This window comes from Anomaloglossus baeobatrachus, chromosome 2, assembly GCF_048569485.1.
Source record: "Anomaloglossus baeobatrachus isolate aAnoBae1 chromosome 2, aAnoBae1.hap1, whole genome shotgun sequence".
Taxonomy (NCBI): domain Eukaryota; kingdom Metazoa; phylum Chordata; class Amphibia; order Anura; family Aromobatidae; genus Anomaloglossus; species Anomaloglossus baeobatrachus.
Window position 1 is genome coordinate 127,137,818 of NC_134354.1, and position 26,443 is coordinate 127,164,260.

The window sequence follows — 26,443 nt, forward strand, 5'->3', positions numbered from 1 at the left end:
CATTACCTCATCAAGACCGGTGTGAACAGTGCCAGGCTGTGTTTATATACTATGACTGGAGAGAACCAAGTGATGCACAGTGACATGCAGTAGAACTAAGCTGCATCAAATGCACAGACAATATATCCAGAGACCCGTAAGGAGTTGGAAGTGCTGTCCACACCGTCGCGAAGACATGATGTGCTGTTAGAATTTATGTAGTCCAGCACAGGTGAGGTTAATATGTGAAGCTGACTCAGACTGGGGAGCAGTTAAATGAGAATACTAGAGGGTTGCTTCCAGGAAGGAGACAGTTAGTTAGAAGTCAGTTTGCGGTTAGTGGACCTAAAGTCCGAGTGTTAGCAGACTGCTGAGTTTTAGGTGTATTCTGAGAAGAGAGACCACTACAGATAGTATGATTTAAAGTCAAAGAAACTGGAGAAGACCGTGAGAGTGACATTGTTTGTTAAGCAAGAAAAGACTTATAGACCGGAACCTAGGCCAAGGAGTTGGAGTGGAAGAGTACAGAGAGAGGTCCAGGTGAATTGAGAGACCTATGTGGAGAAGAACGGGGGCAGAACAGGACTTGTATCCAAGGGACATGAGTTACGTTATACTACAGATTGGAAAGTATCCTAATTGTGAACACTGAAGAGAATAATGGTCCCCTACGAGGGATGAGGGCGTGTCACCGCCTGGAGAAATTACTTTGCATGCAACGGTGAAGATTCATATCAATGTAATGTCTCTGGCGGAGGCCTTACAGGGGAAGACGAGATTCATCAGAAGTGTTAGCATAACTGTAGTGGGATACAAGTGTACGAGAGGCATTCGAAAGGAACTATTGAGTGATGCAGCTGAGAAGTGTTTATGCCTACTTATAGCAAGAGAATTGTAGAAGAAGAACTGTGCTTACTATTTGTTGTACATAGTTGTTTACCAAGCTGATGTTCAGTAAAAATCGTCTCTCTCAATTCACTTTGAACCATCTGGTCTTGGCTTGCCATATCTAATGGCAACGAGCAGTCTGCGGAGGGATATCACCCAGGTAAAGAGCACCATTAAGTCACACACACTTAGCCAGGACCCTCAGTGTCATGTGGTGTGGCAGGTCATAGGAGAATAGTACCTCGCCCATGGCTGCTGCCCCGCACCACGTTACAGGCCCACTAGTAACATTGACTCTGGAGGCCCACTATTTAGCAACATGTCAAGGTTTCACATCCCCAACCACATGGCTAGGGGGCAGAGTCTTTTCCCAGGCTCGCTTCCGGACCAAGGATGCTTTATATAGTGTCATCTCCGGTGAACCACCGCCGGCTATAAACTTAGCGCTGCTCTGCCTGTGATTGCTGGTCTCTGTAAGTGTTGATCCTGATCCACCTCCCCTGTGTCCTAGCCCTCTGTCTGTGTTCTGTCCACCAGTTCTCCGTCCGTTCCTCGGTCCCACCTCCGTTCCTTTCCATCTATCTCCGGTTGTCTCCCCATTCCTACCTTCCCACTCGGTTGTTTCCTCTGGTATTGACCTCGGCCTGACCCCGACCTCGCTTCTGCTCATCCCTCCGGTCTTCTTTCTCCCCGCTCAGTATTTGACCCGGCCTGCCCGACCAGCCCACGCATGCCTTGTGGCATCTGCTTTACGGCTGGTGCTGTGAAGTATTGCACAAAGCACACACAGTGTTTCCATCTCCTCGTTTATTCGTCCCTATCTAGTGTCTATCCTGCAGGGCTCCAGCTCCCCTTGCTGGCAGCCTAACAAACATACCTATATTACATTACCCTCATTCATAAATGTACCTATATTTCTATATATTAATGCTGTCTTTGTTTTTACATAATGAATGAAGGGTACTGTGCCAACTTATATTCATAGTGAGGTACGCACTCCTGCACATGTTCCCCAAGTGAAGCCTGTGCACAAATCGTACAAGGGGTGCCTAGTAAATTTTTTACTCACTTATATGACATCATTAATTCCTTAGTGCTTTACAAATGTGATCATCACAGTCCCCATTGGGGCTCACAATCTACATCCCTTATAAGTATGTCTTTGGAGTGTGGGAAACCAATGGAAGAAACTCACGCAATTATGGGGAGAACACACAAACTCCTGGCAGATGTTAAATTTTTTTACCTCCAGTATTTGTAAGCCAAATTCTCAACATGTGCCCATGGCCTAACTCTGTTCAAAGAGTGACATATTGTGCCCACTCCTTTAGGAACTTTGCAGAATAGAGTCTATAGGCAACACAGAGTTTTACTAAGTTCACATATTGATAACAAAGAGCACTCTATATGATAACAAAGCCAAAAAGTATCCCAAACAGTGGGCAACTAAAGCCCCTTTCACACATTAGTTTTTTGCCATCAGTCACAATCCGTCGAATTTTGAAAAAAAAAACGGATCCGGCAACTGATGCCGCTGGATCCGTTTTTTTCTCATAGACTTGTATTAGCGACGGATTGCGATGGATTGTGACGGATGGCCTCATGCTTCATCCGTCGTTCGATGAATCCGTCGAAAATTGTTTGTCCGTCGGAAGGAGACAACGGACAAAGTAATGTTTTTTTGTCTACATCGAAAAAACGTAAGGCAATGGATCCGTCACCGTCTGTCATTTGGTAGAATGGAAGCCTAGGGGCTCAGGATCCGTCGTAATCCGTCAAATCACGGAATCTGACGACGGATTTTGTTTTTTTTAACTGAGCATGCTCATGGGGTTTAAAAGCAGTGTTGGGCTGAAAAAACTGATGCGACGGATCTGTTTTTTCGACGGATCCATCGCATCAGTTTTTCCACAATCTGTGATGGATCGATCAATCCGTCGAGCCAACGGATTGTGACTGATGGCAAAAAACTGATGTGTGAAAGGGGCCTAAAGCATATAAGTGCTGGTGGATCAAAGGGTTTTCTTGTGTAAAACACTTTGAAAAGTCGCATCATTTTTGTGTAAGTTGAAGCTGTGCAGAAATATTGCAATGTTTGACATTTTCAAGCCAGTCTCAGCCAGCTCTGCCAAATTCATCAGTTGATACACTAATTTAACATTATAAATTACACCAGAAATGTTACTTCAGTCCCTAAAAAGAAGCCCTGAATTCACCAAGTGATGTGCACCTCTTAATGAATTTGGAGCATCTATGCTCAGAGCGTGCTCACTTATATAGTGCCTTAGTTAATGCCGACACTGCTCCTCCTTCCAACCTTGACCAGACTCTCCTACAATAATTGCGGAGTAATACTGCCCTCTGCAGTTAGTAAATGAAATAAAGTTTCGTGAGATGAATGAAGAAAATGAGGTACATTTCTAATACAGTATACTTTACCAAAAATCAAACATACTATTTGTCTTCAATATTTCATTAAATGACATATCAGACACTCAAAATTTTATGAAATGTTAGGCTGGACAAAGCATCCCGGATATTAAAGGTGCAAACTCCTAGAACTCAGACTTGATACACATTATGGTTCTAACCCAAAGTGTATTGCTTGTGAGGAAGTAATACACAAATACTAGTGTCTAGTAATACAGAGCCTGCAGAAATCCAGCAAAGTGCAGGCCATTCTCCTCCTTGGTAACCTGATCCCACACCGGTGCAGCAGGACAGACCCCCCCCCAGTGTAAGAGCTAAACAGAGCAGTGGGGGAGGGGCTGGAGCAGAGTGAGTGAAGAGAGTGAAGAGAGCAGACCACGGGAGGATAGCTCCTGGCTGCTGTAAGGAAGGGCAGTGGGTGGGATCCCAAAAACACCCTCTGTACCGAAGGCTGGGGACACCGGCAGTTCCTAGTTTACCAGTGACTCTGTGTGGTTTAATCGTGAGTACCACAGTGCCATCCGGCATCACGCTGTGCTGCACCGCAACCCTGCACCCGGCCAAAACCTATCCTGCGGAATCCTCCTCCCTCCTATCGGGCCTCGGGACCACCAGCCCCTACCCACGGAGGGGTCAGCACCTAGCTGTTCCCCGCCATCGTTCCCGGGAACCCCGTCACCAGCAGCGGTGGTGCCCACCATCACCACAACCCGTGGGTGGCGTCACGAACTCTCCACATCCCGAAAGAAACCCAATTCCCCCTTTCACTCGAGGGCGAGGAGCGCTGCTCGAGCCCCGGGTCCGGCCTGCTCGAGCCACCAAGGAGGAGGCACCAGATCCGAGCGCAATCTCTCCGAGCAGCCCCCCACGACGGAGAAGCTGGCCCCCGCCCCCGACACTAGCACTAACTACAACCTTCTAAAATAAGCATTTGTATGTCTTTATATTAAGCTCTTATTTGGATTTCCAGTAATCTGTTAGTGTGATCAGCCCTCCTAAGCTGTGTATATGGTCATGTAGGCCATAGAAAATCGAATAAAATGATGTCTTGATATCTGTGATCCGATGTGTTATTCCAGAGAAAACAACATATTTCTTATTATGTAAGGCGGGCTTTACACGCTGCGACATCGCTAGCGATGTCACGAGCGATAGCACCCGCCCACGTCGGTGGCGTGTCATGGGGTGATAGCTGCCGTAGCGAACAATATCGCTACGGCAGCGTCACACACGATTACCTGTTCACCGACGTCGCTGTGGCCGCCGAACAATCTCTCCTTTAAGGGGGAGGTTCGTTCGGCGCCACAGCGGCGTCACTAAGCGGCCGCCCAATAGAAGCGTAGGGACGGAGATGAGCGGCCGGAACAGCCCGCTCACCTCCTTCATTCCTCATTGCCGGCGGCCGCAGGTACGATGTTGTTACTCGTTCCTGCGGTGTCACACATAGCGATGTGTGCTACCGCAGGAACGACAAACAACCTGCGTTCCAAACGAGGAATGATTTTTTAAAAATGAAGACGTGGAAACGACGAACGATTTGACACCTTTTTGCGATCGTTACTGATCGCAAAAAGGTGTCACACACAAAGACATCGCTAACGAGGCCGGATGTGCGTCACCAACACCGTGACCCCGACGATATCTCGTTAGCGATATCGTTGTGTGTAAATGGGCCTTAACTAAGCTGTTAAGATACCTGGGCCAGACACTGATCTCCCTGAGACATGTAATAACAGACAGTCTTCTTTCCTGATATCAATACAGAGTTGTATGTGATTATAACTAACACTTCTTCAGCTTCCATCTCTAAGGTGCCAGTGTGAAAGGAATGTACTAATTGTAATCACACACTGCTCTGCAGTGAGAATAGAAGAGCAGACTGTCACTCATTACATGTCACACACTGATAACACTAGTCAAAATAATCAGTGGAGGCAAATTCTTTGCAAGATCAGTGTACGGCCCATAGATCTTAACAGCTCATAAACATATTACAAAAAATGTGGATTTATCTGGAATAAGACATCGGATTGCAGATATCAAGCTATCATTTTATTAAACTTTTTATGACCTGCATGCCCATGTACACAGCTTTGGACAGAACCTCATTGCTATTCATGCTGGCTGAATCATTGACAGTATTAATTAGAGTCCAGCTCACGATTGCAGACATACAGTATATGTTTTACTCTAAAACGTTGCGCTGACATATTCCTTTTAAAACATTAATTTGTCTTAAAGTTTTAATTTTGCTTGTTGGGGGGAGGACTGCTCAGAGCACAGGATTCTCTTTCTATAAGTGATTTCTAATATTGAAGCAGTCTTCTGTTGTTAGGAGTTGAAGATCTTTCCCATGAACAAAGTTATTTTAATCAATAGATCTTAGAATAATAATAACATCCACAATTGGATGTGATTAAAAAAAACAATGTTACTATACTGAGATAATCTTATATTATGTGTCCCTGTTATGTACTGTGTAATGTCTGTGTCTGACTGTACAGGGACATGGTCTGATCATACCACGTCTCCTGAGCCAGGAAGGAAGTAATAAAGTATATAGACATTAGAGTGTGGGATCACAGCTGATTCTTTTTGTGAGGTAAAACATTTCCCTGGATATTTTTAAGCAATGTTTTACCTCAAAGAAATAATAATAATTTCCGTTCCTGTGACGCCCTGGTCTATCAGGTCGTCACAGGGTATTGTGCAATCTGCCCTCCTGCGCAGTATCCACCCTCCTCGGTTAATGGATCCCAGTCCTCCGGTGTTGTTAACAGCTAGTCCAATTAAAACCCTAGGAACATTTCCCACTGGAACCTACCAGACACACCATTGGGGGCATGAAGGGAATAGGAGAAAGTGAGGACAGTGTCAGTACAGAGTTGGTTGAAGTTGAAGTAGGAGAGAGAGAGGAGAGGAGGAGAAGTGGCTCTCGTGAGGAGAGGCCACGGAGGAGAGCTCCTGTATCCAGGCAGATCCAGGTGGCAGACGTTGGTCTGGGCCTGGTGGGAGCTGTAACCCGGTCGCAGGGGACAGTGTCAAGGGGCACGGACTGCCGAGAAGGGGCACCAGCGGCCTTGAGCTGGACACCAGGCAGGGGCCAGGGCACGACGGGTTACGTGGACCCTAGGCTGGAAAGTAGCTTCACGCGTTCTAGTAATTTACCTGACGGGGGTAAAGACTTCAAGTGTCATTCCCAACCCGCTCCAAAATCGGGGTACTATCGCACCGATGGGATAGGACTTTCCCACTACAGTCCAAAGAAATCCTACGCGTGAACCCTGAGAGCAAGCTCACTCCGTTAGCCATACGGGTGAGCGGGACTCGGAGAGTTTCATACCGACGGGTCCCAGTGAGACTAATGTGCCAGGAATAGGGTCACAGACCAAAAACAACACCAGGGGCACGGATCCAGGCGTACTCCCCGCAGACTACATTGGTGCTCGGAACTTTGGTTTACAAGCTGTCGGTGTGATTATTCTAAGCCTGAGTGAGTACCTTGGACATTCCCCTGCACCTATCTCCCCACGGCACCCGAACACCTTCCTTCACCAACGGGCCCCGGGACACAAACCCCCTACCCAGGGAGGGGTTAAACATCTGGCTGCCGCACCATCATCACCGAGCTCTCCAACGGTAGCGGTGGTCTCTGACATTACCACGCACCGTGGGTGGCGTAACGAACTTTCCTAAATTCTCCCCTGTACATATCCCCCAACCCCTTCTTCATTCGAGTGTCCGTGTGGACCCCGACCCCTGGGTCCGGAGACCCCTTGAGCTACCGCGGCTCCGGCTCCGAGCAGCTCGGACGCTGCTACGGGTGCGGTACACCTCCATGCTGTAATATCTGTATACTTTAATACTTCCTCCCCAGCCTAGGATCTGTAGTATGATCAGACCATTAGCAATATACAATTCATCAAGCACCAATATCTCGGGGCCAGAAATATGCCAAAAAAAGGGAGGTATGGCATTAAATATTTCTCCCAAAAAATATTTTGTGGAATCTACTCCCACAGATCATGATGACAACACAAATAAATTGGAGTAACACATCCACTAAAAAATAAATATTTTATTCAAAATTACAGGAATATAGCAATTACAGATAACACTAATATGGATCAGGTTTCTTCACAGGCACATTCCCTTGAGAAAGCCACCAGGCGAAATGCGCATTGGGTTGCAAGGGGTCTCTAGAGGGACTTCAATCATCTACCATGGGTAAGCTCACGCTATGATTTGTGTATGTACACTTACTGAGTGAGATTTTTTTCTGTCTCTTTACTGCAGTATTTAAGTATATTGATAAATTCAATTGATGTCATACCTCACTCAGTGATTCATTTATTTAGTTTAACATATGTCCCATGTTTTAGATGAGTTTTTTCCTCCTAAGATTCCCCTCCCCCACTAGTGGGATTTATTTCTGACATTTCCTCTGTGAAGGAACCTGATTCATATTAGTGTTAGCTGTAATTGCCTTATTCCTGTAATTTTGATTAAAATATTTATTTTTTAGTGGATGTGTCAGACCATGTCCCTGAACGGTCAGACACAGCCATTACACAGTATATAGCAGGGGCACATACGGTATCTATATATATAATTGCCTTATTCTGTCTGTCTGTCTGTCTGTCTGTCTGTCTGTCTGTCTGTCTGTCTGTCTGTCATGCTCCGAAATTGTGTCCTTACGGTGACACAAAGCTGATTGGCCGCTGGGCTCGCCATGGCCCCGCCCCCCCACACGGATTGGCCTCTCGCCCCGGCTCTCTGCAGGCCCCGCCCCCTCACGCAATGCACGCTCGCTGTGGCCCAACTGACACGGGGCTCCGATTCCCAGGTGAGTACACACACATCAGATCACACTCACTCTCACACACACCTCACACATCACAACATGCTGGGATATCGCTTGCTTCTACACCGGCTCCGTCAGGATCCCGGCAGCGCCAGACATAACCTTGCGATGCTGGGATCTTAACGGAGGCCGTGAACGCTGGTAACCATTATACACATCGGGTAACTAAGGTCCCTTGGTTACCCGATGTGTATCATAGTTACCAGTGTACACCGGCTCACACTCACACACACATCACATCGCATCCACACATCAAGGTCCTGCAGCTGCAGAACATACATAACATAACAGCACACACATAACAGCACACACATAACAGCACACACACACACACACACACAAATCAGATCACACTCACTCACACACACACATCACATCGCATCCACATACTCACAACATCCTGGGATATCGCTTGCTTCTCGGCGGCGATATTGTGCTGTGAGCTTCCAGGACCTGACGGAGGATCACATGGCCAGAAGCATGTGATATCCCCGGATGTTGTGAGTATCAGCGCGTATGTGCAATATCGTCAGTGTCTGTGTGTGTGAGTGTATGCGATCGGGTGTGTGTGAGTGTATGCGATCGGGTGTGTGTGAGTGTATGCGATCGGGTGTGTGTGTGAGTGGATGCGATCGGTTGTGTGTGTGAGTGGATGCGATCGGTTGTGTGGGTGAGTGGATGCGATCGGTTGTGTGGGTGAGTGGATGCGATCGGGTGTGGGTGAGTGTCGGCAGAGGAGCACGGCGTGCTGGAGGAGGCTGGGAGCAGAGAGGCTGATCTTGGGGAAGGCTGGGAGGGGGGGGCTGATGCTGAGGGAGGCTGGAAGGAGAGAGGCTGAGCAAACGTGCTCCATCCGCCATACTGCGCACTCCCCATCGTGCTGCATCCCCCATGCTGCGCACTCCCAAACGTGGTCCATCCGCCATGCTGCGCACTCCCAAACGTGGTCCATCCGCCATGCTGCGCACTCCCAAACGTGGTCCATCCGCCATGCTGCGCACTCCCAAACGTGCTCCATCCGCCATGCTGCGCACTCCCAAACGTGCTCCATCCGCCATACTGCGCACTCCCCATCGTGCACCATCCGGCATGCTGCGCACTCCTAAGCGGATGGAGCATGATGGGGGGTGCGCAGCATGGCGGATGGAGCACGTTTGGGAGTGCGCAGCATGGCGGATGGAGCACGTTTGGGAGTGCGCAGCATGACGGATGGAGCACGTTTGGGAGTGCGCAGCATGACGGATGGAGCATGTTTAGGAGTGCGCAGCATGCCGGATGGTGCACGATGGGGAGTGCGCAGTATGGCGGATGGAGCACGTTTGGGAGTGCGCAGTATGGCGGATGGAGCACGTTTGGGAGTGCGCAGCATGGCGGATGGAGCACGTTTGGGAGTGCGCAGCATGGCGGATGGACCACGTTTGGGAGCGCGCAGCATGGCGGATGGAGCACGTTTGGGAGCGCGCAGCATGGCGGATGGAGCACGTTTGGGAGTGCGCAGCATGGCGGATGGAGCACGTTTGGGAGTGCGCAGCATGGCGGATGGAGCACGTTTGGGAGTGCGCAGCATGCCGGATGGTGCACGATGGGGAGTGCGCAGTATGGCGGATGGAGCACGTTTGGAAGTGCGCAGCATGGCGGATGGAGCACGTTTGGGAGTGCGCAGCATGGCGGATGGACCACGTTTGGGAGTGCGCAGCATGGCGGATGGAGCACGTTTGGGAGTGCGCAGCATGGCGGGTGGAGCACGTTTGGGAGTGCGCAGCATGGCGGATGGAGCATGATAGGGGGTGCGCAGCATGGCGGATGGAGCACGTTTGGGAGTGCGCAGCATGGCGGATGGAGCACGTTTGGGAGTGTGCAGCATGGCGGATAGAGCACGATGGGGAGTGCGCAGCATGGCGGATGGAGCACGTTTGGGAGTGCGCAGCATGGGGGATGCAGCACGATGGGGAGTGCGCAGTATGGCGGATGGAGCACGTTTGGGAGTGCGCAGCATGGCGGATGGACCACGTTTGGGAGTGCGCAGCATGGCGGATGGAGCACGTTTGGGAGTGCGCAGCATGGCGGATGGAGCACGTTTGGGAGTGCGCAGCATGGGGGATGCAGCACGATGAGGGGTGCGCAGCATGGGGGATGGAGCACGATGGGAGGTGCACACCTCCCCCCAACACACACACACACGCGCACTGCACAACACACACACACTAGGAATCACAAACAACGCCCTACACAGACACCCACACACACAGACAACGCTGCACACACAAATATACGCACATACTGCACAACACACACATTGCTCAAAACATACCTCCCCCCAAAACACACCACACCCACACAAACCGCACAACACACACACAACGCTACAGACACACAGCGCTCCACAAACAACGCAACACACGCAACACACATACAACACCGCTCTCACCCCCCGCGACACTCAGAACATGTACAGCGCCCTACACAAACACTTGGTAACTACACACAACAACATCTATATATATAACAAAAATCATACATGAACTACACAATACGTAAATTCTAGAATACCCGATGCGTAGAATCGGGCCACCTTCTAGTATTATTATATTATCTCAGCACAAGAACAATTTTTCAATCACATCCAATTGTGGAAATTATTTGTATTTCAAAATCTATTGGTTAGAATGAACTTTGTTCTTGTGGGAAAGTAAAGCCTAATAAAAATAAATGAAACAAAAAGAAAAGATTAATAGAAACAAGTCTGAAATTTTTCCCAAATGATGGAACCTTGAAGGAAATCTGTCATCAGACTGGCCAATCCTGAGCACCAGGAATAAGAACCTGGCTGAGTTCTTGCAGCTGTGTACATGCACACTTTAAAAATATGGCTAAGCCTATCTGTCTGAAGCTTGGACAAGAAGAGCAAGAAGCTTGACCATAAAGGCACTCACTCCAAAAGGTATATGAAAAGTTAAAAACAATTTTATTTGTGTACAAAATGTTAAAAACAACAATAGCAAAACATAATAAGTGCACAGAATGTGATAAGACACCACAGACAACAAGCAATACAAAGTTGGTCTTCCTATAAGAATATATATAATGAATTTTCCATCAAGTTCACAGGGATTGGATCTATATGATATTTGAATATCAAGCAATTTAATTTATATCAAAATAAGCACTGGAGTTCAAACAATACAGTACAGACTAAATAACCTAATAATCAGGAGATATTATAATACACCAATACCAATACCTTTGTGCTTTTTTTTAAACGTACCAGAATCACTGACATACGCAGACCCATTATACTGAATGGGTCTGCTCACATGTCAGTGATTTTTCACTTTTTCACTGCACGTGTCTCCGTGCGGCGTACCCGCGTGTGCGTGATTGCCGCACCGAGACATGTCCATTTTTTTCTGGCATCACTGATGTTCCACGGACCACGCAGTGGTGTGGTCCGTGAAACACGTGCCAGAAAAAAACGTGCATTTAAAATAATAAACATTTTAACTCACCCGGCTCCAGCGATGTCCTCTGCAGCCCGTGCAGCTTGCTGCTTCTAAGCCGGCTGATTACTGTCGTGCATATTCATTATGCGCGACACAGCCGACCCGGAAGCAGCTGCTGCGGGGGTCACCGCCGGCCGGATGCTGCGTCGCGGGAGCGATCAGCACCATGGAGAGCGGGCGCAGGTGAGTTGATTTCTAAGTGCAATCACGGGCCACGGATAACGGAGCCCGGATTGCACTTAGACAACCCACGTGTGCCGTGATTTTCGGCACACGCAGGGACATGTGCGTGTTTTACACGCCAGTGAAAAACGTCTGTGTTTTTCACTGACGTGTGAAACGGGCCTTAAGCTGCTTTTTATATCTGTCTGAAGCTGACTGGTCCGATGGCTTCTCCTTGCCCTGCTGATACCTTTGAATGACAGGTCTACCCCTAGGCGCGCGCGCGCACACACACACACACACACACACACACACACACACACACACACACACACACACACACACACACACACACACACACAACACAGAAAGATTTGTCAGTCTAGGGGTCCTGCCTCGCATTAGTCAGCTTTTTGAAATATATTTTCTCTGAAATGCTGCAGCATTTCAGTGTAAAACATACAAAATGGCAATAATGCAGGCACTGATTCATTATAGTTTCGGGCAGCATGAATCCGATGACAGGTTTCCTTTGAGGCACTGATGGGATGGTTCAGATGGTAATTGGATGTCATAATGTATTGATTGCATCCTATATTCTATTATGTCTAGAATACACCTATAAATCTCATACCTCTGTTTCCAGTAACCAATGTCACAGACGCATTCTCCTGTTACAGGGTGACAGCTCCCATGGATGCAGGGTGAGCACAAGTGTTCGCATCTGTTTCCATAATTTCCATCTGGACATAAAAACTCACACCTGTGACAATAAGAACAGCTAAGAGTCATATTATGCCAAGTAAAGCAAACACTTTTCAGGTAATCAAAAGAGTCATTTATTGGCTGCACAGTGGAGCAAATTGCATTAGTCAAGTTGCTACAGTACATAATTGTGTTAAAGGGAATCTGTCAACAGGTTTTTGCTCCTGACTCGCCCACCCCAGGGCTATGGGACACCCAGTGCCGGGCCGGACTAGTCCGGGGGTAGTCAGTGGTGGCTGGGCCCGACTCCGTACCCTGGTGGGGTCAATTAAGATGGCTTCAGTGGGGGTGATTAAAGTTTATATTTTTCGTGACGCCACTTGTGGTTTGCGGCTATGAAGCCGCCGCTGCTGTATGAGGCCTCCGGGGTGATGGAACGGCAGCAATGGTGGTATTGCTCCCCACAGGTGGAGCGGTGCCCCGGGGCAACAGTTGGTGCTTGTAAGTATCTATGTTGTGATGGAAGTCTATTCAGGCGACAATAACTGAGACAACACCAGAGGGTGCAATTCCAAGGTCTTTACTCACATTTCCTGGGCTGCAGCACACTGGTGCCTTTGGGCGGCTGGAACCCACCATCAGGGACCTCCGCCAATCCTGGGTAGATCCTGGAATGAAAGACGGTGCACCCCTCTATTGTGTCTCTGTCCTCAGCTGTCTCCTTAAGCCTTGCCCTTGTTGGATGAACCTGGCTCGGCCTCCACTACAGCCTCCGGGCCGGGGGCTCGCCTGTCGGTTATTTACCCCCTTTCTGAAGGTTCTGCTGTGGGCTGTGGCCCGGGGAGTTTGCAACTTTCCCTGGGCCTCGGTTTTTACTGTTGGAGATGATTTTTCCTCCTCCAGTTTCTAGGGACCGTCCCCTGTTTGCAGCTTGATCCCTCCACTGAATGACTTTGTGGAACAGGCCCTGCGCTCGCAAGCCTTGCAGTGGCCCTGGAATCCCTTCTTTTCTCTGCTTGGTGTCACCTGGACCCTCTGAGTCCCAGGATCTTCACCAGGAAGTGTCTCTTTCTTTCCTTGCTCCTGTCTGACTAGAGCTCTATCTTCAGCTCCCTTCTCTGCCTCCTGCAGACCCTCACTCCCCTCCTCCCTGAGGTAAACTGAAACTCTCTCTCTTGACCTTCCTTACTACTCTGCTCTCGGGTGGCTCCTCCCACCCCCCAGTTGCTAAGCTACCACCCTATGGGAGCAGGGATGGGTCTTACAGCCCCTCCCAGCATGCAGCATGGGAGGGTTGCTGCCACTGTCCCTAGTCCCTGTGTGTACCTAACAATGGTGTAGTGTAAATTTGCCTGTGGACCGGCGTTCACTCCTTTCCTTACCCAGGATGGGACACCACACCTCTGGCTGGGGTTCAATGTTCCTGTGGCGACGGAAGCCTCAGGGGCGCCACACTCACCTATCTGAGAGCAGCATAATGTAGGGACAGAGACCCTGATTCCAGCAATGTGTCACTCACTGAGCTGTTTGCTGTCATTTTGATAAAATCAATGTTTTCTCTGCTGCAGATCTAGCAGTTATACAGAGCGCATGAATATGCTGGACTACAAGCACCACGCCAAGTAGTCCTCTAATGATAATCTACTGCTGATTAAACAGTGATTTTATTAAAACTACTCTAAGTAGCCCAGTAAGTGACACATCGCTGGAATCAGGATCTCTGTCTCTATATTAGGCCTGTTTCAAACATCAGTGATTCTGGTACGTATGTGCTAGTTTTTATACGTACCAGAATCACTGACATACGCAGACCCATTATAATCAATGGGTCTGCGCACACATCAGTGATTTTTCACTGACCGTGTCTCAATACGGCGTACACGCGTGTCCGTGATTGCCGCACGAAGACATGTCTGTTTTTTTTTCTTGCATCACTGATGTCCCACGGACCACACTATGGTGTGATCCGTGAAACACGTACCATAAAAACGCGGACATTTAAAATAAAAATCATTTCACACTCACCTTCCCCAGCGGCACTCTGTGCAGCCTCTGCTGCCTGCTGCTTCTGAGCTGGATCATTAGTGCATGCATATTCATGAATGCACGACATAGCCGGCCCAGAAGCAGCTGCAGCAGGGGTCAGCGCTGGCCGGATGTTGAGTGGCGGGAGTGTGCCGCCCCGTGGCCCCGTTACCTTCAGGTCGTCTCAGGGTCTCCAGGGACGGCGCGTCCTGGATCCTTCTGGTCACAGGTAGGTTGACTTCTATGGGATTCATGACGCCACTCTCAGTATTGTGGTCAGGGCGACCGCCACTGCAGTTTAAGGGGCACCTGGGGCTGATGGTAGGTGCAGTTAGATGTAGCAGCCTCCCGAGAGTGAGGCTGGCCCCAGGGCCCGGTGTGGGTGTGTGGAACCACAGGTCGCAGAATGACTCACAAGCACAACAGGAATGTCTTTCAGGGTCCTTATTCACGTCAGGTGGCAGGGTGAGTAACCCGGACGATGCTGAGATGCTCTAAGTAGGGAACCAGGCTCCTTCAGGCTGACTTGTGAGGGTGGCTACTGACTCGCCTTCTTAGCCCTTGTGTTTTTCTGGTGACCCCGACTTGAAGTCCTGCTGGGATCACCCAGGGAAGTTGCTGCTGCCTGTTCTCCCCTTTTTCGGCCTGTCTGCTTGTAGCCTGGACCAGGTCACTCCGGCTGCTTGCCTCTTGGGAACTATGGGCCCTTTCGTTGCTACGTGGCTCCGGACTCTGTGGTGCTATGGTGGAGGGTATGAAGTACCCCCACCTGCAGGTTGAGCAGGCCAACTGAATGGGCCCCTGCTCTGGGGACCTGTAACCCCGTGCGGGCCTGGTCCTTGCCTGGCAGTCCCTGTACTCAGCCACCCCTTTGCACTCCAGCCTTGGGTGGATTTCGGCGGCACTACCAGGTGACCGTTCTCCCCCGTCAGTAGCCACTGCACCTGCGGTGGCTGACTAGTGACAGCCTGCAGGGTTCCTCCTTGCGACTGCTCTCCCCTGAGCTCCACTTCAGACTGACTCACTACTTCCTCCCCTCTGTGCCTGCCTCCGCAACTTAGCAACAGCCTCTCTACCACACCCCTTGAGTGGAGATGGAGGCCACGCCCCCTCCTGGATTCCCCAGGGGTCCCTTCAAAGGTCAGTGTGGGAGACCTGGTTACCATGTGCCTGCGTAACCACACCTCGGTCAGCCTTCTGGATTACCTGTGTTGTACTGCCCCCAGGATGGGTGCAGTACTCAGTGGTGCCTGACCAGGTCAGGGGCACCACAGGAGCGTTCAGCACCACGGAGAGCGGGAGCGGGCACAGGTGAGTTGATCTCTATGTGCAATCACGGATCACGGAGAACTGAGCCCGGATTGCACATAGACAACCCACGTGTGCCGTGACTCACGGACCACGAAGGGACTTTTACATGTTTTACACATCAGTGAAGAACGTCTGTATTTTTCACTGATGTGTAAAACAGGACTTGTGCTGCTCTCTGACTGGCAAAAACCTGGTGGCAGATTCCCTTTAAAGCTGTGCAAGTGATTTAGGACCCATTTACAATGCATGACTATGGAGAACCCAGCAATGCTTGTTATAATCCTGAAGTCTGGTGAAATGATATCCTGGTTTGGCCAAAAGGTCATCGTTCTCAGCAGCGCATCATCTTGTGTAAACAGGACCTGTGCTGGCGAGATGGCAGCCTATGCTATGCATTACCTTTACTTGTCAGTTTTGCTTTGGAGAATGATACAGAGTCAGCATCAAGAAGAGATTTTAATGACTGTTGAAGGCCTAGATAAGGCAGAATACTAACACTTCATCCCATTCATATGGCTGTGTAGGACTGTCCCCTTCACTCCCTGTGTTCTTTGCAGGGGAGATGTACCCCATCAATTTCTAGAGACTGTAATAATCTGACACATTAATGCCAATTGATTGCCATTCAGAGCGGCTGTCATAAAGCATAAAGCAGACACATCTCGCTTTAACTAATGACAATTATTATACTAATAATTATAAATAATTACAAACATGACTCCTTTTGAAGTTCCACTTTCTTCCCATTTTTTGAGCCCACTTCTTGGTTACGATGCTTTATTCTTAGGATGTACTGTATTGTAAGTACACAATAAACATGTAAAATAAATAACAAACTACCTTGATCCGATCTTTCCAGGATCACAGTTTAGACATGTTCCACTCTCTCCATTGCATGCTTCTTCTCCAAGACACTTTGGACATATCTGTGCACAATTTTCTCCATAATATCCTCTAAAACAAGGCAACTCACAACGTGGTCCCATCCAACCAGACTCACAAGAGCCACAGGAGCCATTAAAAGGTGAGCACGTGAGGCCCGCTTTGCATCTTCCACAGCTAGTAAATAAAAAAGAAATATTCTAGGTTGGGAGGGGTCAAATAACCATGGTCATTCCAAGTCTAATAATATCAGCCCCAAGGTCTCTGCTTTACTTTGGCTGGTTATCAAAAAAAAGGCAGAGCCCATGTCTTTTTGAAAATTATTTTGATAACCAGCCAAGGTAAAGTAGACAGCTGAAGGTTGCAGCCTGCAGCTGTCTGCTTTACCTGCACAGGTTGTCAGAAATAGGATGACCTCCACATGATTTTCTAAATGTATTCCCTTTCTACCTTTGTTTCCAGAGCAATTGCCCCTATTTTGCTTCCTTTTGCAGCCCCCTAACCCTTACTATGACCATTTTACAGCACAGTTTTGGGTCCCATTGACTTATATGAGGTTCGGGATCTGGGATCAAATCCTGAACCAAACTTTTAGCTAAAGCCTAACCCAGAGAACTCGAACTTCCACTGGTACGCTCATCTCTAATCACAAGCATCCAATAATGACCATCGACCTTGTCCCTTGTGCACAGGGATTTTTCCACAATCTCTGAGTTTTTCAATGATATTCTGTACTGTAGATAGTGAAGATTTTTTTTCAGAAATGTTTCTATGGGTTTTGATGCAGTTCTTCAGAAATTGGTAAACATCTGACTATCTTTGTTGCTAAGAGACTTTGCCTCTCTGACGTGCCTTTTCATACAGTCATGTGAAATAGCTGATAATTGACCAGCCATCTGCTTTTCATTAGTACCACTTACTTTTCAAGCTTTTTGTTGTTACAGTCCCAACTTTTTTTGAGATACGTTACTGCCATTAATTTCTAAATTAGTTTTTTATTTGTTTTTTTTTAAATAAAATGGAAAAAAGTCTAACTTTCAAGTTCTTATATGTGCTCTATGTTCTGAATAAAATGTGGGTATACAGATTTCTAAATAATTAGATTCTCGATTTCTTCACATTATGCACAATGTTCTAACTTTTGGGGAATTGCTGTTGTATATGGTGTTTCCCAGCGGTTCCCCAACATGATGGAGAGGGCGAGAAGGATCTGACCTGCTGACATTCAGTGGCTGATGCTTTTGTTCTCGCTCAATATAGGCTGCCACCAGGTGATTCTGGCAGTTGCTCTCTCATTGAGAACATAGGAGCACTAAGCAGTGCAGAGCACTCCTGTGTACTGTATGAGGGCGTCAGGGGAGATACCCAGACTATCGCTCAGCTATCTGATTGTCGGGGGTCCTCAGGCTCTATACTCATGTGCATATAGAATTCTGCTTTTTTGTTCCTTTAAAAGACCAAAAAGTAGAAATTTATACAATGTGCTATCAAATAATGGACACAAAAGGCGCCTGACTAACCACATTGACTATAATAGGTTTTGTTCATTGCATTCTGCAATATTTTCTTCCAGTACAAATGACAGGATCTGAGACGGAGGTAGATGTGATCAAACCCATATATTCCCTCTGTTTTTAGTCTGCTTGACAAATATCAGATAAAGGTTTATATTAATATTAATAGAGCATAGTCTCTACTGCATATGAATAAATGCCAACAAATGAATTCATTAAGAGAGATCTATTGTATACATTTGCCATTTCTTAACAAGGTCTGTTACCCACTGGGTGCTGTTAATAATGTATATTAATCCTTTCTTGCACTGAAACTTTGATATAGTGCAGAGGTCTCCAATAAAGCCACCCCTGCTGATGAAGATGGCATTTGTTTTGTAATATTGGTAACATTTTCAGTAGGACTTATACATGTGCATGCTTAGGAAAATGAGCTGTTCTGCAGTACCTGGCAGCTATCACTACACATTGAATGTAGAGCTACTCTGCAGTACCCGGCAGTGGCCACTACACATTGAATGTAGACCTGCTCTGCAGTACCCAGCAGTGGCCACTACACTTTGAATGTACACCTGCTCTGCAGTACCTGGCTGTGGCCACTACACATTGAATTTAGAGCTGCTCTGCAGAAACCTGGCAGCGGCCACTACACATTGAATTTAGAGCTGCTCTGCGGTACCTGGCAGTGGCCACTACAAATTGAATGTAGTTGCTATTTGCAGTTCTGTTCAAAGTGTTAACATCACTGCTGCCGGTGAAAGGAGCAGCTGATCGGTGGAGGTACTGAGTGTTAGACCCCCACAAATCTCATATTGCTGATCTAATCTATGAATGGGTCATCAGTATGTTGTGACTGGACAACCCCTTTTATTATTTCATTCAGTTTAGTCTGATGTTGATACATTGCTGTCATTACATCGAATCTTGCACTTGATAATATCAGTGAATATAAGCACTGTACAGCTCTCGGTGCACCTTTTAACATACCTTTTCTCACATTTGGGTCCGTAGTATCCAACAGGACAGAGATCTGTACATCTTTTTCCATGGTATCCAGTGTAACATTCGCAGTTGCCACTTCTGGAGTTGCATTTCCCATTTACACAGTCACATCGGTATTCACATCCCTGACCATACCATCCTTCTAGACACATGCAATTTCCATTTGTTCGTAGACATGGAGATTTATTGCAACTACATTTTATACTGCATCGATTTCCCCACCAGCCGCTGTTACATATACATTGTCCATTAGTCTGGTTGCAGTAGGAGGTTTCCAGGTTGCACACACATTGTTTATTGCAGTACTGAGCCCACCAGCCGGGCTCACACCTACACAATCCATTGAGCTGGTCACAGGTCCCATGCAGGCCGCAGTGGCAGAAGCTCTGACAAGTAGGCCCCCATTGCTTAGGATGGCAGGTACATTTGCCAGTCACTCCATCACACTTTCCATTGGGATGACATGAACACGTCTGTTTGCAGTCTGAACCCCAGTACTGATCAGGGCATGCTACAAAATGAAGAAGAGAATGTTAATTACCTTTTTCCATAAGGTTGACACCAAAATTAGTTTGCCTAGTTGTAATGGTCTGTACTTCTGCTGCAGCCCAGCCCGCCGATATCACGCCCATAGAGGCGTGGGTATGATCCCTTTATTGCCCTTCCGTTTCCTCACAACATTCTATGTCTCACAAATCTTTGGTGGCCACTGACCTCTGGAGTGCACAGTTATCTGCCTATGTGCCATTACCCTGGCATTATACAGTGCACCCTTATAGGGTCATAATTGACTGGCCATGAGGACATTACAAGAGTGGCTGACTGTAGGGACATTACAAGAGGGGCTAGCTGTGAGCACACTACAAGAGGGGCTGATTGTGGGGAAATTACAAGAGGGGCTGTGGGAACATTACAAAAGTATGAATATACTCTTTTAGGTGCTGCTGTGGACCTTATATGGAGGGTTGCAGTGACCATACTGTCTAGACGACTGTGCATATTAGGGGACTTTGATAGAAATCATAATGTGTAGCGTGCTGTGGGGGACATTATACTGTATATAAGATGCTGTGGCCATTATCCTGTATTGGTGACTGAAGGGCCATAATACTGTATGGGGTGTGGTGGGGACCATCATACTATATAATGGAAGGCTGTGGTGGACATCATACTACACGTAGGACTGTGATGGACATCATAGTGTATACTGGGGGCTGTTGTGGATAGTATACTGTATGGGTGGCTGTGGTGACCATCATACAGTGCAAGAGGACAGTGTGATGAGGGGGTACAGTTTGGAGAGAGCAATGTGGTATGTAGCATGAAGACATAATGGGAAAAAGGGCACCATATGAAAATGGAGAGGTGGCAGTGTGAAATGGGGGCATAGTATGGAGAGACGTCAGCATGGCGGGGGTCAGTGTGAAGATATAGGTAGTGTAAGGGTGAGGGGACAGCCATAGTATAGGTCGTGGTTTATAGGGGCAGAGGGGATAGCTGTTATAGCTGATAATGGCAGTAGGTCAGTTATACGTATGGTGGGTGTAGGTCATAAGGGCAGACAGTGTGGAGGCAATATACCACTGGAGTCTTATTTACCGTATTTTTCGCTTTATAAGACGCACCTGATTATAAGACGCACCCCAAAATTTGGAAGGAATAGAGAATTTTTTAATAAATGGGGTCCATCTTATAATGCCAGTGTAACAAATCATATAGGGTATATGTCCCTCATAGCCCCCTCATCCTAAAATTAGCCCCCTTAATCTGGATATGGCCACCTTATATTGAATATAACCCCCTTGTGCTGTTACATGTCCCACAGTGATGCCACTGTCCCCTATTGTTGGCACATGTCCTCTATGGCTGAAACACGGCCCCTATGGCTGGCATACGGCCCCCTGTGGCTGGCACACAGCCCCCAGTGATGCTACATGTCCCCTTTTGCTGGCACATGTCCCCTATGGCTGGCACACATCCCCTATGGCTGGCACACGGCCCCTATGGCTGGCATACGGCCCCTATGGCTGGCACACGGCTTCCTGTGGCTGGCACACAGCCTCCAGTGATGCCACAGGTCCCCTATTGCTGGCACACATCCCCTATGGCTGGCACACATCCTCTATGGCTGGCACACGTTCTCTATGGATGGCACACGGCCCCCTGTGGCTGGCACACGGCTCCCTGTGCCTGGTACACGGCCACCTATTGCTGCACATGGCCCCCTATTGCTGCACACGGCCCACTGTGGCTGGCACACGGCCCCCTGTGGATGGCACACATCACCCTGTGTTAGATGTGGCCCCCATGCTGCTGCTTTTAGTAAAATAAACTCTTTCCTTACCTTCTGCAGCGCTGCCCTCCCACGTGTCTCCCTCCGTGCGGTTGAGCTCCGGCCCCCTGCACTTCCTGGTTCTTGGTGCCGGTCATGTGATCGGCACAGCAGAGTGATATCATCTCTGTGTGCCTGATCACAGCAGCAGGAGACCGGGAGATCAGCGCTGGCGGAGATGAGTAAAGAGTGTTTTATTTTACTATGTAAGCAGCATGGGGGCCATATCTAACACAGGGGGGCATGTTCCATCAAAGGGGGGCGCAGGCAGATATAATATGCGCCGCTGCCCCAGCCTGTCACCGCGGTGCGGTTTCAGCACCACAGTGATGGACAGCGGCAGTGCATATTATATGAGCGGGAGCAGGAGATCTAACGCTGTCGCCCGCAACTTTCACCTGCCCCCAGCACCACTCCAGAGCTGCCCCCACCTCCCCTAGACTCTGTAGTGTATATATATATATACCACCCCCACCCCACGTATATTCGGATTATAAGACGCACCCCCTACATTCCCCCAAAATTTGGGGGAACAAAAGTGCGTCTTATAAAGCGAAAAATACGGTAGGTCATTATATGGACAGATACTGTATGTTTATGCAGAGGGCATTTTAATAACACTCTTATTTTTAATTGCACTTTGTTGGAATGTGCGGCAGAAGACAGTAGAAGAGAGAAGTCTGAAGAGAAGAGGTGTGGATGTGAAAAGTCACCATGGCATCAGGACAAGATGGAGACAAAAAGAGAGAATCTACTCAATCAGAGTAAATGTCACCTATAAGGTACCTGGATGTAAATGTTTACTTGTTGATACTGAAATCTCATCAGTACTGGGGTTCAGTCTGATAATGACTGATAACAACTCCCAGCGTTTCCTTACTATTGTTAAGGATATATTGGGAGTTGTAGGTTCATGAGATACAATTGTATATGGGCCTAACTTAACATTACAATTGATTGCGGTACTAAACTTGCTAATGTATTAATGTACTGATGGTGATTCTGGTAATGTATTCATCTACTGAAGATGGTTCTGGTGACATATTCCTGCTCTGAGGATACTACTGGTGTTTTATGTATTTACTGATAGTGGTTCTTGTGATGTATTCATGTAATGATGAAGATACTGGTGATGTGGATTCTGGGTATTAAGTGGGGCACAGATACTGCATTAGGCACTATCTTTTTGGCACTATTATATTATTGGGGCATTGTCAATCTGGCACTACTAATTTTATGATAACTATAGATATTTAACAATTATTTGTAAAGTACAGTTATTTGAAGCACTCTGCACCACAGTAGATATAGTAATTTGTCACGTAGGCCAGCAGCAGCTCATTTTGGGAATAGTAACGGAATGTGATAAAAAATTAATGTGATAAAAAATTAAGGAATCAAAGAAATCTGAGCAGATAGATGCAAGTTGTGGCTTACAAGAAATCTTTGTGGCTGTCTTTAACAGACTGAGAAAAATGGCAAAGTAAACAATCCTAACTAAACATCATGTTTAGGCTATCTAAAATCATGATATAGTTATGTTATCTTCAATATTTTGGTTTTGGGCGGTGGGGAGCAGAAGACCATAAGCCTTGTTTAACAGTACCTTCAGATGGTACGGAAAAAATCCTCAGTGTAATCTTCCTGAGGATAAAGGTCCTGAGTATAGTGCAGAAGACTTACAGAACGATGGTAAACCATTACAAGAAATGGTCCATTCTACTTGATCTACTGTAGTGCAGAATTACTATAAGGACCAATTCATTCTCTATAGGATTCACAAAGGCAACAGTTCTGGAGTTTTAAACTACGGAGTATTCATAAATGACACCAATTATATTCATGTAAACCAAATTTCAGAGAATATAATCCACTAACTGTAGTATACGGCGTTGCCCTGGATAGTAACTAAGCGTCTCTCTAATCTACTTTCCCTCTCTCACTCTGTTTGTCTCCCTCTCTCTGTCTGTCTCTGTCTGACTCTCTCCCTGTCTCTCTCTCTGTGTCTCTGCCTCTTGTTTCTGTCTGTCTCTCTGTCTGATCTCTCTGTCTCTCTCTATCCATCTCTGTCTCTCTCTCTGTATCTCTCTCTATCTGTCTGTGTCTCTCTCTGTCTCCCTCTCTGTCTCCCTCTCTGTCTCCCTTTCTGTCTCTATCTATCTGTCTCTCTGTTTCTGTCTCTTTGATTGCCTTTGTCTCTCTCTCTTTGTCTATCTCTCTTTGTCTGTCTCTCTCTGTCTGTCTCTTTGTCTCTCAGTCTGTCCATCTCTCTGTCTCTCTCCCTGTCTGCTTCTCTCAGTCTGTCTCTCTCTGTCTGTTTATCTCTGTCTTTGTCTCTCTATCTCTCGCTCTCTCTATCCGTCTCTCCACCAAAACCATATTAACTGACACATAAGCTTCTTAAGCCTACTTTACACGTGTTGATAAGTCGTGCGATCGCACCCGCCCCCATCGTTTGTGTGGCACGGGCAATTTGTTGCCCATGACGCACAAAGTCGTTAACCCCTGTCACACGTACTTACCTTCCAAACGACCTCGCTGTGGGCGGCAAACAACCTCTTCCTGAAGGGGGAGGGACGTTCTGCGTCACAGTGATGTCACACAGCGGCCGCCCAATAGAAGCGGAGGGACGCAGATGAGCGGGATGTAACATCTCGCCCACCTCCTTCTTTCCGCATTGCCAGCGGGACGCAGGTAAGCTGCAGTTCATCGTTCCCGGGGTGTCACACGGAGCGATGTGTGCTGCCCCGGGAACAATGAACAACCGGTGCGCAGAAGGACGTTCGATTTTTAGAACATAAGCGACGTGTCAACAAGCAACGATAAGGTGAGTATTTTTGCTTGATCACAGACGCTCAAAGCTGTCACACGCTACGATATGTCAAACAATGCCGGATGTGCGTCACTAATGACATGACCCTGACGACATATCGCTTGGTATATCGTAGCATGTAATGTGCCCTTTATACTAAGAATATCCTGCGTTGCCTATAACAATTAATCTGAATTCCTATTAATGACCTGTGGCTCCCAGCTCCATTGACTTTAGTGCAAGCAGGTGTTTTGGTGAATAACTATAAAGTGCGGGGTTAAATTTTCCCCTCAAAATATAGTCTATGACATTCCCTGTGCAAAATGTTGTGATTGTAAATGTGACGGTGCGGATTCCTGTAGCGGACATACATACACTAGAAATAGATTAATGCACTATATCTATATATATATAATATATATATATATATATATATATATATATATATATATATATATATATATGACACATATATATACTCAGCTTTATATATTAGATAGCATTGACTAAAGGTCCATTCAGCTTCCTTTATTTCTAGATAGCAGGTACATGAAAGTATAGTAAAATCATGACCGATTCAGAATGTGTATACACTTTTTTTCAAGGCCTCATTTACATGTATACTATTGCTCAATTTATAAATAATAAATCTGTAGCTGTACTCACGGGAATAGCAATCAGCACCAAAGAAACCTGGTTTACAGCCACATACTCCTGGTCTAATGCAAACTTCATCTGTTTTGCAGCCATCAGACCCTTCACAAATTGCTGGGGAGAGAGAAAAGACATATTTACAAAAGGGACCAATTCATTATAGTTCTTGTAAACATATTAAAGGGGTTATTTCATGGTGTAAAATGAATTACACTGTAATGTATGAATAAACATTACAGTGCTGTCAGCCATAGTTCTGAGCAAATGACACGGCACAGCCAGGACATAGGAATATCATAGTGAGTAGTTCTCTCCATCGCTGTTTGTGTCATGTTGCTTTGTGAATTACTGCTAGCTTTATTAGTATTATATTATTGCATTATAGTGTTAGGAGTCAGAGGCAGACACTTCATTGGTGCAACCTATACATCTCCACCGGGACACAAGTGGTAAGAAGGCCACGTCACCTCCAAAATTTCAAGCAGCTTCTGTCACAAACATTTGCTATTTCATTCGGAAAAAAAAATTAACTCATTTAGAAATTGATGTCAGGAACACATCTCCAAAAAATTCGGACAGGGTTAACAGAAGGCTGGAAAAGTAAGTGGTACTAATGAAAAACAGCTGGATGGTCAATTTTTCACAAAGTTACACAACTGCATATAAAAAAAATCTTGTTAGAGAGGCAGAGTCTCTCAGAAGCAAAGATGGTCACAGGGTCTACAATCTGTGAACTGCATATAAAAATTGTGGAACTATTTCAGAAAAATGTTCCTTAACGTAAAATTACATTATTAAATCTTTGATTATCCCGCCATCTACAGTACATAATATCATCAAATGATTCAGAGATCCTGGAAAAATCCTTCTGCACAAGGGACAATGCCAATAGTCTTAATTAGATGGTCATCATCAGCAGCCCCTCAGGGAGCACTGCATTAAAAATAGGCATGATTCAGTTGTGCAAATCACTGCATGACCTCAGGAATACTTTCAGAAATTATTGTCTATGAGTAGGGCTCGCCGTACAATCAGGGGTTTACATAGAAATCATGGGGCCCCATAGCATAAGTTCATCCCCCCCAGCCAAATGCGTTGGATACTTGACCAGGATCGATGTTGGTCTCAATGCTGAGATACATGTGAGTATCCTACAAGATGACTTCCTACACTCAAGTACTATGGGTATGAAAAGGACGAAATAGTGTTCCAGCAGGACAACAACCGGAAGCATACTTTGAGATTGGTAAAGAAATGGTTCAATGACAATGAAGTAGAGGTGCTGGATTGGCCTCCACAGTGCCCAGACCTCAACCGAATCAAACACTTGTGAGCAGAGTTGATAAAAAAGTGAGTTTTCCAGTATGCGCCAACATTGGCAAT

At 46.9% G+C, this 26,443-nt stretch overlaps 1 protein-coding gene across 1 annotated transcript in view; it reads right to left on the minus strand.

Moving 5' to 3' along the window:
• SCARF1 (scavenger receptor class F member 1) overlaps nt 1-26,443 on the minus strand; it is an 84,078-nt gene that overhangs the window by 27,928 nt on the left and 29,707 nt on the right. Inside the window, exons 3-6 of the mRNA XM_075333249.1 lie at nt 25,073-25,174; nt 19,248-19,773; nt 16,705-16,923; nt 12,458-12,586 (exon numbers count right to left, since the gene is read on the minus strand). Coding sequence (XP_075189364.1) covers nt 12,458-12,586; nt 16,705-16,923; nt 19,248-19,773; nt 25,073-25,174 — 976 coding nt within the window. The remainder of the gene's footprint in view (nt 1-12,457; nt 12,587-16,704; nt 16,924-19,247; nt 19,774-25,072; nt 25,175-26,443) is intronic.